Here is a 13,587-nt window from a genome sequence, read left to right on the forward strand (position 1 = left end):
TTGAATTAACAAGTTAAGTTGAACAAAATAACTTTTTTCTTAATGTATTTTTATTACCCTTAGAAACTACCAAGATCGAAAATATATTTATAATTTTTGGCAAAATCTGATCATTTTAGCAGTGGCTTAATATGTGACATCGGCAACACTGATGAACGAATCGTTCAAGACGCATAACCAATAACATGTACTGGGTAAATGCTGTAAATAAAAAATCGAAACCCAAAAAAAAGGAAGAAGAAGAGATTTTAGTGCCTTGGCCTTATTTCTAAATCCTGACCCACTACTTTGTGCCGTGTAATTTGGATTGCCTATATCAACTTGAATCGGCGACATGGGCATCTTCTTCTTCTTCTTGTAGTGCCTATCCGTTTCGGATGTTGGCGACCATCATGGCAATCTGTACTCTGCACACTGCTACTCTGAAAATATTTGTAGTGGTTGTGTTGAACCACGTACGTAGATTTTTCAGCCACGAAATCCTTCGCCTTCCTGGTCCTCGCTTTCCCTCTACTTTTCCCTGTAAGACCAGTTGCAGCAGTCCATATCTTTCACTGTTCCTCATGATGTGACCGAGATATTCGATTTTGGCTGTTTTTATTCTGATTGACAGCTCTTTTTCTTTTTGCATTCTCAGCAGAACACCCTCATTAGTAATGTGGTCGGTATAAGGTATCTTAAGGATTCGACGATAAAGCCACATCTTAAAAGCCTCAATTTTCTTGCAGGTGGCGTCTGTGAGAGTCCACGACTCAACTCCGTACGACAGTATAGGAAAGATATAACATCGTAGTAATTTGACTTTTATGGGTATCGACAAATCATGACATTTGAACAACTTTGACATTTTTTGAAATGCAGATCTTGCTTTCCCAATCCTACATTTGATTTCTATAGAATGGTCATAAGAAATGGGCATAACAATTTCTAATTAATTATTAATTTCTAAATAATTTCTAATTAATAAATAAATTTTTCTTAATAAATTTCTAATTAATTTTTAACTGCAATTAATATCAAAACAAACAACAAATATTTATTCGTTCGTGTTTTACATAAATTAAAAAATAGCAAAATCCATAAAATATATACATTATAATCAGATGGCAACACTGTCAAACGTAAAGTCAACGTTCCGTGTTCTGTGAAAATCTAAAGGCGGAGATACATATGCGCTCTGCTCGGTGTGCGAGCCGCTCGCGCGCAGCGTATTCGTCAGATTAGTACGTGTTTTCAAGTGACGCACAAACGGCACGCACACGGCGCACCACGATCTAAATTCTGTCGGTTTTTCAACAAACGCTTTGATGGTTCGCAATACGTATTTGGACGGGTTTGCGAGTGGTTTGTTGGTTTTGGCGCGCATGAGTTGAATATTTGTTAGTAATGGAATAGTCGGAACTGTCGGAAGGAAATTGATGTTTACCGTGGAAAATCATTATTGTGGGATCCTCAATAAAGAACCATTTAATTTAAAGAAACAACTTAAATCCGATCTGAACGGAAATAGAAGCTGAAATAAAAAAATGTACATGCGGACCTTTTTAAAAAATGTTAGTTCATTATTGTACTAAAAATAACATGTATTAAAAATAAGATTTACTATTTTATTTGTGCATAAGCCACAATTCGAGTTTGAAATCAAGTTTACTTGACGTTTCGACTTTCACTTCGGAAATAGTTATCAATATCAAAAAAACATTCATAAGCAGATATATATTATGTGTCACCGGAAAGCGAAATAGGTAATGCACGACTTGGAGAACCTATAGTTTTCCAACTTCGTGTCTGGTGAAGCAACGCAGTTGAAACAAGCGGATATATTATAATTGTGTCACCGGAAAGCGAAAAAGGTAAGGCACAACTTGGAAGACCCAATAGTTTTCTGACTTCGCTTCTGGTGAAACAACAGAGTTGGAACAAGCAGATATATTATAATTGGGTCACCGGAAAGCCAAAAAGGTAACGCACAACTTGGAAGACCCAATAGTTTTCTAACTTCGCTTCTGGTGAAGCAACGGAGTTGGAACAAGCAGATATATTATAATTATGTCACCGGAAAACGAAAAAGGTAACGCACAACTTGGAAGAGCCTATAGTTTCCCAACTTCGCTTCTGGTGAAGCAACGGAGTTGGAACAAGTAGATATGTTATAATTGTGTCGTCGGAAAGCGAAAAAGGTAACGCACATCTTGGAAGAGCCTATAGTTTCCTAACTTCGCTTCTGGTGAAGCAACTGAGTTGGAACAAGCAGATATATTATAATTGGGTCACCGGAAAGCCAAAAAGGTAACGCACAACTTGGAAGACCCAATAGTTTTCTAACTTCGCTTCTGGTGAAGCAACGTAGTTGGAACAAGCATATATATTATAATTGGGTCACCGGAAAACGAAAAAGGTAACGCACAACTTGGAAGAGCCTATAGTTTCCTAACTTCGCTTCTGGTGAAGCAACGGAGTTGGAACAAATAGATATGTTATAATTGTGTCGTCGGAAAGCGAAAAAGGTAACGCACATCTTGGAAGAGCCTATAGTTTCCTAACTTCGCTTCTGGTGAAGCAACTGAGTTGGAACAAGCAGATATATTATAATTGGGTCACCGGAAAGCGAAAAAGTTAACACAGGGCTTGGAAGAACTTATAGTTCTCTAATTTCGTTTCTAGTGAAGCTACGCAGTTGAAACAAGCAGATACATTACAATTGTGTCACCGGAAAACGAAAAAGGTATCGCATGACTTGGAAGTACCTATAGTTCTCTAATTTTGTTTCTGGTTGTAGGAACAAGCAGATATATTATGGTAGGGGAGCAAAGTATGCTAAATGTGCAGTCACTCGAGCGCTTTGGGGACCTATTGGGTTGTGATTATTGGGTCCTAAAACCAAAAAAGTTAAGTAAAATTTTCCATTTTAGTGGGGACTTCCCATTTTTTAATTTAATTTTCCATTTCCAACAATCTTTTTTCCGATTATAGCGGCATCTATCCATAATTCAAAAAAATGTTTCGAATAAAAGTTGTTTATTTTTATACAAACAATCCAAATCTGCAATAAGAAACGGGGTCTAGCATTTAAGATTTTAAAGTAACCCCCCACCTCACCTCCGTGGGGGGTCGTGTTTGGAACCATTCGATAGATTTTTCAAAAACATTGATAAAGTGTATTTTGCAGTTTTTCGAGATGATGTTTATTTTGCGAAAGATCGCGGGATTTGTATTTAAAATTTTAAATTTACCCCCCACCCCGCTCCGTGGGGGTCAAGTTTGGTATTTTTCGATAGATTTTTGAAAAATATTGAACACGTAGTTTTTAGTTTTTCAATCTGATGTTCATTTCGCGAAATATTCGCTTTTTTTTGTGAAATTTTTGACTCACCCATTTCCGTACGCCCCGCTCAAATCGTCATATTTTTGAAATATAGACTCTTTTGCATGTACTTAACTTACCTTATCTTAATCTGACAATTTCGAGTATTTTAAGGATAGATTTTTTTCGGGCCCCCCTGAACGAACTCCCCTGTGTTAAGAGCCAATTTATGGTGGAGGTACATCTGCAGGGTACCACGTTTCTCCCCATATGATAATCTGACGCGCTCGAGTAAGTGCAAAAATCCCTGCTTGGGGTCCCCTACCATTACATTTGTGTTGCCAGGAAGCGAAAAAGGTAGTTCCCGAAATGTTCCCAAACTGTGGCTTATTCCACATAAAATAGTAAATTGCATAAGATGACACAAGAAAATAGTTTCAGAACAATACCAAAATAAGATGTAGTAGAAGTACAGGACAGAGACATGATTATCTACAATTACTAAACGTTCGTAAGTTTCCTCTGGATCGTCAAAATGAAAAATTTTAACGAACAATAACCGCGCCACGAACGCGCGGCGCACACTGCACACACGGCGCGGAGTTCGCGGCGCGGATATCTGTGTCCGCCTTAATATGGCTAACATTTTTAAATACATCTAAAAAAAGGTACTACATATTTGATTCATTCATGCCTTATAATGTGAATTTTTAAAGTGGTTAATACAGCAAAACTTTATTAATTATATTTCAAGTTCATACATGCAACCCAAATTACACGGCAACGGGCACAAAGTAGTGGGTGGGTCCACGGGTGGGTCAGTTCAGGATTTAGAATCCAAATCACACAACACTTTTTTCTATGGATCGCATTCTACCAAATCACACAACACTTTTTTCTATGTTTAGAATTTAGACAGAAACCGACACCGACAGAAACAGAATACACTTTTTGGATATTTGGATTTGGATGTAAAGTAAAATGTAAAATTAATATTGGAATGTAATTTGGAATACATAAATATAAAGCATCAAATGAAGTGTAATAAAATGGAAGTAAAACAAGAAATTAGCGAGAAAACCTGTAAAATAGAAATAGAGTATAATAATGATCTTTTGGATGGCTTTAAATGTGAAATTCAAGAGGAGTCTAATAGAGAAGTTACTCTGGACAGATATGATTCCTTAGACTTGAAGAAATGTCCCATAAATACTGAACTAAAACAACATGGAAATTCATTTGAACAAAACCAAGAAACTGAAAAAGGTTAGTAACAAAGTAGAAGTAGTGTAAATAGGAATAACTTTTTCACAATGATAGACCGTTTCTTGTTGATTTGAATGTGTTGAGGAAGGCATTAACAGACAATCGAGTTCACTATTTCAGGTATAAAATACAAAAACAAGCTTCTAAAACATAATTATTATATATTACATACTTACTTATTCCTCTTCCACTCCATGCAGAGCATAAGGGCGTCAACTGTCTGCTTCCATTCTGTCCTATGCTTTGCACTGATCTTTGTTTCTGCCTAGGTTTTCCCAATAGCATTAATTTCTTTCTCGACACATATTTTCCACGTTTCTGCAGGTTTACCTGGTCTTCTCTTTCCATGTGGTGTGTATTCTAGGGCTTGCCTCACTATATCTGTGTCAGGCGTCCTTAGTGTGTGCCCCATCCAACTCCATTTCCTTTTACATTAGATATAGATTCCTGGTTCTTGTCCATAACTCTTGGTTTGATATACGATTTGGCCAGTAAATGTTAAGAATTTTCCTTAGGCATTTATTTACGAACACCTGCATTTATCTGATACATTTTCTTGACCCTTTCTAATGTTCCGCTCGGTATAGTAGAAGTATGGGCCATTCCACGAACATACGCCTGTTTTGGATTACTTCGACAACGAATATTTTACTGTGCAACATAAGAAGTACGAAAGTCAATGGCACTAATAATTATTCCAATAAACAACAATGTAATTTGCAATTTACTTTCGTTCTTCATATTTTGCACAGTAAAATATTCGTTGTTGAAGTAATCCAAAACAGGCATATGTTCGTGGAATAGGGTATATATAATATTACAGTAAAACCTCCATTAACCGGAATAAATGGGTCGGAGACAGTTTCGGATAACAAGAATTTTTGTTAAAAATATCATTGATTTTTGTATTGTTCTTGTATTAAATTACATACATAGTATTGGAAAGATATAGCTGCAAAGCATCGTTGTCAAAGAAAAATACAACAGAAAATAGAAGATTTCTTAAAAAAAACACTCTAAACATGTACATTTTCCTTAATTTTATTGCTTTCTTTAAATTTACTTTTTATTAATGAAATTATTGAAACTCTTGGTCATTTTGGTTAAACGATGTTTCGGTTAAAAGGTTTCAGTTAACGGAGGTTTTATTTTATATCACTAGGTATAAGTCACTTATATTTTATTTTTAGAAAGACTTTAAAAAAATACTTAATTAAAATCATTTATAAAGGTATATTTAATTTTAAAATCCATTTCCCCTTGAGCCACCAAAATATAGGGGTTAAAACGTTGGAAATGGGTGAAGTATTGGTTTAGGGTAGTTGTGTCAGGAAAATTTTGCACCCTGAGATCAAACCAGTTGCTCTGTAGTTTATATTCGTTCTCTTGAAATGGTTGAATTACTTTTTGGTTGTATTATTTACAATGTATTGCTTTTTTCCTTATTACAAATAAAAAAGCTTAAAAAAACACGAACATGAATGATGCAAGTGAGCAAAATGGACAATGTAGTGTAGAACATACTATTATGAATATAGCTTTTCAAAGATGCAAATACATAAAAATATATGGTGACAGAACCTAAAAGTGGGACATTAATTTGCATAATAGAACAACGCCTGCTCATAAAAATATGTAGTTCATAATGAAAATTGTACTTGTATGGCAACTGTATTGAAAGGGTTAAATGTTATAAACTTCTAGGAAATTTACATGTTTATATAAAATTATGTGTGACATTTAAAATAAATATAAATATCTCTCATGTTTCTGTACGCTTCTAAATCTGGACCTAGGAGGTAAACTACACTATATCATTTCGAGTAACTGTGAAGTAGAGCACTTTGAATGTCATAAAAATCGGAAATATCCCATAAAAAAATCTGATATATCCCATAATTGTAAGAAAGACAATGTGACCAAATTTTAATGAAATATAACCAATTTGTATAATCCAACTAATAAAATAAGTGATTAAAAAAGTGATTCAAAATAACATGTTGACATAGTGTAGTTTACCTCCGAGGTCCAGAAATAGTAATTATTAAGCAAGACTAAATTTTATTATGCCTTAACACGTTCGCTACCAAGCAACTCATATATCAGCTACATTGATTTTTCGCATAGACCAGTATTTCACCTTTGAGCCGGGGATCGTACTACACATACCAGCAGTGGCGTAGCTAGCATGGGTGACACCCGGGACGGTAATCCATGGTGTCACCCCAAATCCTAAAAATATCTAAAGATTGTTAAAATTAACAAAAATACGATAAACGTATGTTTTGAATAATGAAAAGATTAAGAATTATAGTTAATAAACCGAGGTTATTTAGCCTTGTTTGCACCAGTTTTGCTTGCAAGTATTTCTTGATTAATTTTAGCTTACTAAAACAATGATTATCTCTCACATGAAGTAACCGATACACAAATGGTTATATTAATTTTAATGCGATCATTAAGTTTGGGAGATATTCCATGAAAACCCACTCCACAATAAATCTTAAAAAGTCTACAACTAACCATTTAGATGCTGTGATAATAGTCGCTTGTAAATGTCTTCTGAGCCTTGATATTTCTAGCACAAGGTCTGCTTCTGATACCTCTTCATGGTAAAGTCAAAAAATGTTGAAACAGCTAACTTCAATTGCTAACTGTTCGTGAAAAGCAAAGTGTGTGTCTGCACAACATCGAACAATGAAGCTACATTATGAATATAGTGGAGTCAATGAAGGTGGATATGAGTTATTACCTCAGATTTCGTTGAACCTCCATCGATTTTCATAAAAATTGGTGAGTGGTTAAAGGATACCTCAAGGAACAAAGGTGACATAGTGCCAACTTGCGCTTTTTGCATTTTAGGGGTGAAATACACCCCTTTTTTAAAAAATATTTTTTAGATTTCTGAAAGTGCAGTCACTGTAAGTTTTCACTTCCTATTTTGTTGAACCTTCATCGATTTTCATGAAAATCGGTAAATAGTTAGAGGATACCTCAAGCAATAAAAGATATATAGCATCAACTTTCGTTTTTGCATTTTAGGGGTGTAATACACCCCTACTTTTTAAATTGTAAAAAATGCAGATTTCCGCATTATGGCGCAAGTAATCTTGTTTAATTAAGAAAAATAAATTTTTTTTTATATTTATGTGCCTGAATTACATTTTTTTTTTAATTTTTCAAACCTTATAGCAACCAAAAATCCGAAAATTAACAAGTCGAAAATCGCGAAAACCTTATTCTTCTATATTTCTGAAAGTGTAGTCACTGAATGTTTTCACCCACAATTTCTTTGAACCTTCATCGATTTTCATGAAAATTGTTGATTAGTTAGAGGATACTTCAAAAAACAAAAGTGATATGGCACCAAGTTGCGCTTTCTGCATTTTAGGGGTGAAATCCACCTTTTTTTTTTAATGATAAAAATGCAGATTTCAGCATTCTGGCTCATAGACCAATCAAGTTAGTAAAAAATAAGCCGTTTTTCGACATAATTGAAAAGACGAGGTTTGACAGTTGAAATGTGTAGTATGAGATATTACAAAAAGGCTACCATCTTGGGATTCATCAATTTTTTAGTGGAACATTTTTTAAATAAACAATCAAAACGCCAAACTTAGTTTTTTGCTCATAACTTAAAAACTTGTTTATTTAGAAATTTGTCGTCCACAGGTAACTTTTTCAGAAAAAAAAGATACATCGAATGAGATACACCAAATTAAAATCGGTTAATAAACAAAAAAGTTATTGCAAAACGTACGACAAAATCACTGTTTTTGAATATTGTTAATAACAATTTTATTGTTTATTAAAATATGTTTAAATATACCTAAACTTGAGACCATTATGGTGTTTGAATGGTGTGCAAAAAATGGTCCAGACCTGTTAAATAGTTTTTGCAAAATTTAATTTGTTTATAAAATTTTTTGAAAAACGAGCTAAGTTCTGAGGCTGGTCCAGTTAATATGGCTGAATGTATCTCAATAATCAGGGACTCATTTCCTTCGTTAAGATGTATACTAATACCCTATGAAAAAAAAAAGTAAAAAAATTACATGTACGTACACAAAATTATTTGTTAATAAATAGCAGTTTTTAAGCTTATAAACAATTACAATAATTTCGTAGAAATTAGATCAAATTAAATGGCAATAAAAAAATACTGAAAGCTGGTTAAAATACACAACTTCTAAAAAAAATTTTAGGTCCTACGACCCTTGGGGTCTGAGATAGCCCCTTTTTTTTGAAAAAATCACTGTTACGTTAATTAACAACATTAAGATCTGAAATTAACCAATCTTTTATGAGAAAAGTCAAAGTTTTTAACAAAGTTTTTTGCAAGAAAAAATGTTAAAAATTGTTTAAACAGTATTGTTATAAAGAAAGAGTATTTTGCGTTCCGACTAAAGTAAAAAGAAATGATGGGCGCAGCTGAATGAGAATAAATTCGCGGACTAGCATTCGCTAGCGCTACACCCTACCTACACCGTTGCAGCCCATTTTTAACATTGACAGTATACCGGATTTGAAGCTTAATATTACATTTATATATTTTGGTAGAAACTTGAATTTTATGAATATTATTATGTTGCACATCTATTTAGTAAAATTATATTTTAAATAAATAAATTTAAAAAATAACAATAAAAAGGCCACAAAGTCAAAATATGCAACAGAAAAAAGTTACGCGACCTTATAGACGAGTGGTACGTGGTACTCCCCCCAAAAAAAACTCTTATTTCTCGAGATATCAACCACGGTGTGGTGAATGGCTAATTTTGGTCTTACTTTATACTTTTTATGGTGCTGAAAACGAAAATGAGTTTTATTTTGAATTTTAGATGGGGAAACATTGTCAAAATCGCAATTTTACCCTAAAATAAAAAAATATGAAACCACGTTTTTCTTAAAATTAAAAGTTACACCATTTTTTTTTCTATAAAACATTTTGTTCTCTGTACTCTAGATTTTAACTTAAAATTAATTAAACAGCTAAATTTCAAATTTTGTTACTTAACTTTTGCGATTAAACTTTGCAATTCAAGTATCTGCACCTTTTACTTCAAACAATTTATAACTTTCTTTATGGCAAGACAGAAATATTGAAGCAGGTCCCATTGTCTTCAGAAAGGTGAGAAATATATACTATAAAAATATCAGAAAAAAATATTACAATGGAAAAGAGTTGTAGCAAATTAAACTCAAAAAACGTGATTTTTTTATTTTCAGGGTAAATTTGCGATTTTGATAATGTTCCCCCACGTAAAATTCAAACAACCCTAATTTTAGTTTTGAGCACCATCAAATATATAAAGTATGACCAAAATTAGTATCAGTATCTCGAGAAATAAGCTTTTTTTGGGGTGTGCCGTTCGTCTATAAAGTCACATAACATTTTTCCTATTGCTTATTTTAAATTCAATTTTTTTGGAAAACTTCTTCATAAATTATATTTTATTTCTGTGTTAATTAAAATTATAAACTAAAAAGTTTGTCACTCAACTTTTTTAAGTAAACATGAAGCTGACGAAATCTGACTACAAAATGTTTAAAAATTAACAACTTCTCTTTTAACGTGTTGAGTCATTTTGGACAAATCTCATTGTTATCTAAATGCTTCAAAGATAACACAGTAAAATTTTCAAAAGGAAATATTTACAGCGACCAAAAATACAGTGAGTTAAAATTGAAAAATCATCAAGATTGATTTTTCGCATTTTCGCATAAAATTTGATTTTTGAACATGTTCCACTAATTCTAGAAAAAAAAAAATAACGCCATATTCGGATTCAGAGACCTCGAAAACATAAGGAATGACAAAAATTTGCCATTCACCTTAAAGTGGATTTTTGTGGTCGGGATAACGTAATTTTAATAGTAGCTGCCGCATGCTGGTCGCCAACCGCGCCCACTATTCAGTTAGTCGACTACGCCCGCTATTTTTTACTGTAGTCGGAACGCAAAATACTCTGTGTTTATAAAACTCCCATTTAAACAATTTTTAACATTTTTTCTTACTAAAAACTTTGTTAAAAACTTTGACTTTTCTTATAAAAGATTGGTTAATTTCAGCTCTTAGTGTTGTTAATTAACGTAACAGTGATTTTTTCAAAAAAAGGGGCTATCTTAGACCCCAAGAGTCGTAGGACTAAAAATTTTTTTTGAAAGTTGTGTATTTTAACCAGCTTTCCGTATTTTTTATTGTCATTTAATTTGACCTAATTTCTACGAAATTATTGTAATTGTTTATAAGCTTAAAAACTGCTATTTATTAACAAATAATTTTGTGTACGTATATGTAATTTTTTTTACTTTTTTTTTCATAAGCTGTTAGTATACATCTTAACGAAGGAAATGAGCCCCGGATTATTGAGATACATTCAGCCATATTAACTGGACCAGCCTCAGAAATTATCTCGTTTTTCAAAAAATTTTATAAACAAATTAAATTTTACGAAAACTATTTAACAGATCTGGACCATTTTTTGCACACCATTCAAACACCATAGTGCCCTCAATTTTGGGTATATTAAAACGTATTTTAACAAACAATAAAATTGTTATTAACTATATTCAAAAACAGTGATTTTGTCATCCGTTTTGCAATAACTTTTTTGTTTATTAACCGATTTTTATTTAGCATGTCTCATTCGATGTACCTTTTTTTCTGAGAAAGTTACCTGTGGACGTCAAATTTCTAAATAAACAAGTTTTTAAGTTATGAGTAAAAAACTAAGTTTGACGTTTTGATTGTTTATTTAAAAAATGTTCCACTAAAAAATTGATGAATCCAAAGATGGTAGTCTTTTTTAGTTCAGAGAAATAAGGAAAAAAAATATCGTGTTGGTGACACATCCCCCTCCAGGCTAAAACCAAATTTTTCGAGTAATATGGTCATCTATAATAATAACCTATATGTTTCCTGCAGCCGATTTTGATGATATACATAGTTATAAACAAATGAAGATCAAAAAACGGTAAATTTTCGCTTTTTTCGTCTCTTACTAAAAAATTGGGCATTTTAAACAAATTTGAGAGTAATAAACTCATAAACCGTATAAAAAACTTCAATATGGCGTTCGCTGAATATGTCTATCCTTATTGGTTACTTAGAAAATTGCCAAATAAATAATAAATTTTGAGTTTTTATAAATATTCATAACTTATGTAAAAATTAACTTAGAACCTTCTGATTACATGGAATGCTGAGACTTATGGTGCTTAAATCACACCCTAAATTCCAAAGCAATTGGTCAAATAGTTTAAAAGTTATTTAATTTGTTTATCCAAAATTAATTTTTTTTGCAACACTGTAAGTCAGAAAATGATGAAGTTAGAGTAATATTTTGGATAGTTTATGAAAGAAGAAAATTTACAGTATTAATTTAATTTAAAAAAAATGACAAAAGATAATTATAGATATTGCAAAATAATTTTGCAAAAACATGTGAATTAATAAAATGGGGGGGCTAACTTTGTCCCTAAATGTCCTAGAACAGTTGTTTTTCTTTCTAAATGTGTATAAAAATTCAGTCTTTCTAAATATGAAAAAATAATTTTTCTACGGGTAACGGTTAAAAAGTTATTCTAATTGTTTATAAGTAAACAAACAATGGACATGTTTTTGCAAAATAATTTTACACTGTTTAAAATTATTTTTTGTCATTTATTTTTAATTAAGGTAATAGTATAAATGTTCTTCTTTCATAAACTGTCCGAAGTATTATTGTAACCTCATAATTTTCTGACTTATAGTGTTGCAAAAAAAATGAATTTGGGAAAAATAAATTAAATAACTTTTAAACTATTTGACCAATTGCTGTGAAATTTAAAATATAATTTAAGTACAAGAAGTCTCGGCATTCCGCGTAATAAGAAGATTCTAAGTTAATTTTTACTAAGTTACGAATATTTATAAAAACTCAATATTTATGATTTATTTTGCAATTTTCTAAGCAACCAATAAGGTTGGACATATTCAGCGAATGCCATATTGAAGTTTTTTATACGATTTATGAGTTTCTTACTCTCAAATTTGTTTACAGTGCTTAACTTTTTGGTAATAGACGAAAAAAGCGATAATTTACCGTTTTTCGATCTTCATTTGTTTATAACTATGTATATCATCAAAATCGGCTGCAGGAAACATATAGGTTAATAATACAGATGTCCATACTACTCAAAAAATTTGGTTTCGGCCTGGAGAGGGATGTGTCACGAGAAAAACCTTATTTCTCTGGACTATTTGTAATATCTCATACTACATATTTCAACTGTCAAACCTCGTCTTTTCCGTTATGTCTAGTAAAAACCTAACTTGATTGGCCTATCAAGCAATCTCGTTTAATTAAGTAAAATAAATATTTTTTTACATTTATGTGCATGATTTATAATTTTTATTAATTTTTTAAACCTTATAGCAACCAAAAATCAGAAAATTAGCAAATAGACAATCACGAAAAAAATTAATCTTTTATATTTCCAAAAAGGCAGTCACTGAAGGTTTTCACCCCTGATTTCGTTGAACCTCCATCAATTTTCATGAAAATTGGTAAGTAGTTAGAGGATACCTCAAGAAACAAAAATGATGTGGTACCAACTTGCGCTTTTATCCTGGGGGTGGATGTTACCCCTTCTCATGGGTGAACAATATTTTATTAAAAATAACCCCATAATTAGATAGAGGAGTAAATTCTAAGCAAACTTTTATCAAGTTGTTAAATTTTTTATTTAAATAATATTTCATAATTTAATAAAATATTATTGGTACAGTAAAACCTGACAATAACGGCCACTAAAAATAGAAAACAATTGGCCGTTATAGAAATGTGACCGCTAATGCTAGGTTTCGTTTTCCACAAATACATAAAATATAATTGAAAATTTATTTATTTTAGTAATTGAAGCAAATCTAATTAAATATAATTCTACAAACAAACGGAACATACTAAAACTAAATTCAATTTAATACAATATAAAACAATATCTATACGAAAAAACAAAACTACAAGAAAAAC

General features: G+C 31.9%; 1 protein-coding gene across 3 annotated transcripts in view; it reads left to right on the forward strand.

Annotated features, from left to right (window-relative positions):
• The first annotated feature begins 4,157 nt into the window (after nt 1-4,157).
• Nucleotides 4,158-13,587, forward strand: part of LOC126890791 (zinc finger protein 271-like) — a 54,406-nt gene continuing 44,976 nt past the window's right edge. For all 3 annotated transcript variants that reach the window (XR_007700461.1, XR_007700462.1, XM_050659980.1), the window contains exon 1: nt 4,158-4,570. Coding sequence is in view for 1 of the 3 variants with exons in the window: in XM_050659980.1 (XP_050515937.1) it covers nt 4,339-4,570 (232 nt within the window). In the remaining 2 variants the exon portion in view is untranslated. The remainder of the gene's footprint in view (nt 4,571-13,587) is intronic.

The sequence above is a fragment of the Diabrotica virgifera genome, chromosome 8, assembly GCF_917563875.1.
Source record: "Diabrotica virgifera virgifera chromosome 8, PGI_DIABVI_V3a".
NCBI lineage: Eukaryota > Metazoa > Arthropoda > Insecta > Coleoptera > Chrysomelidae > Diabrotica > Diabrotica virgifera.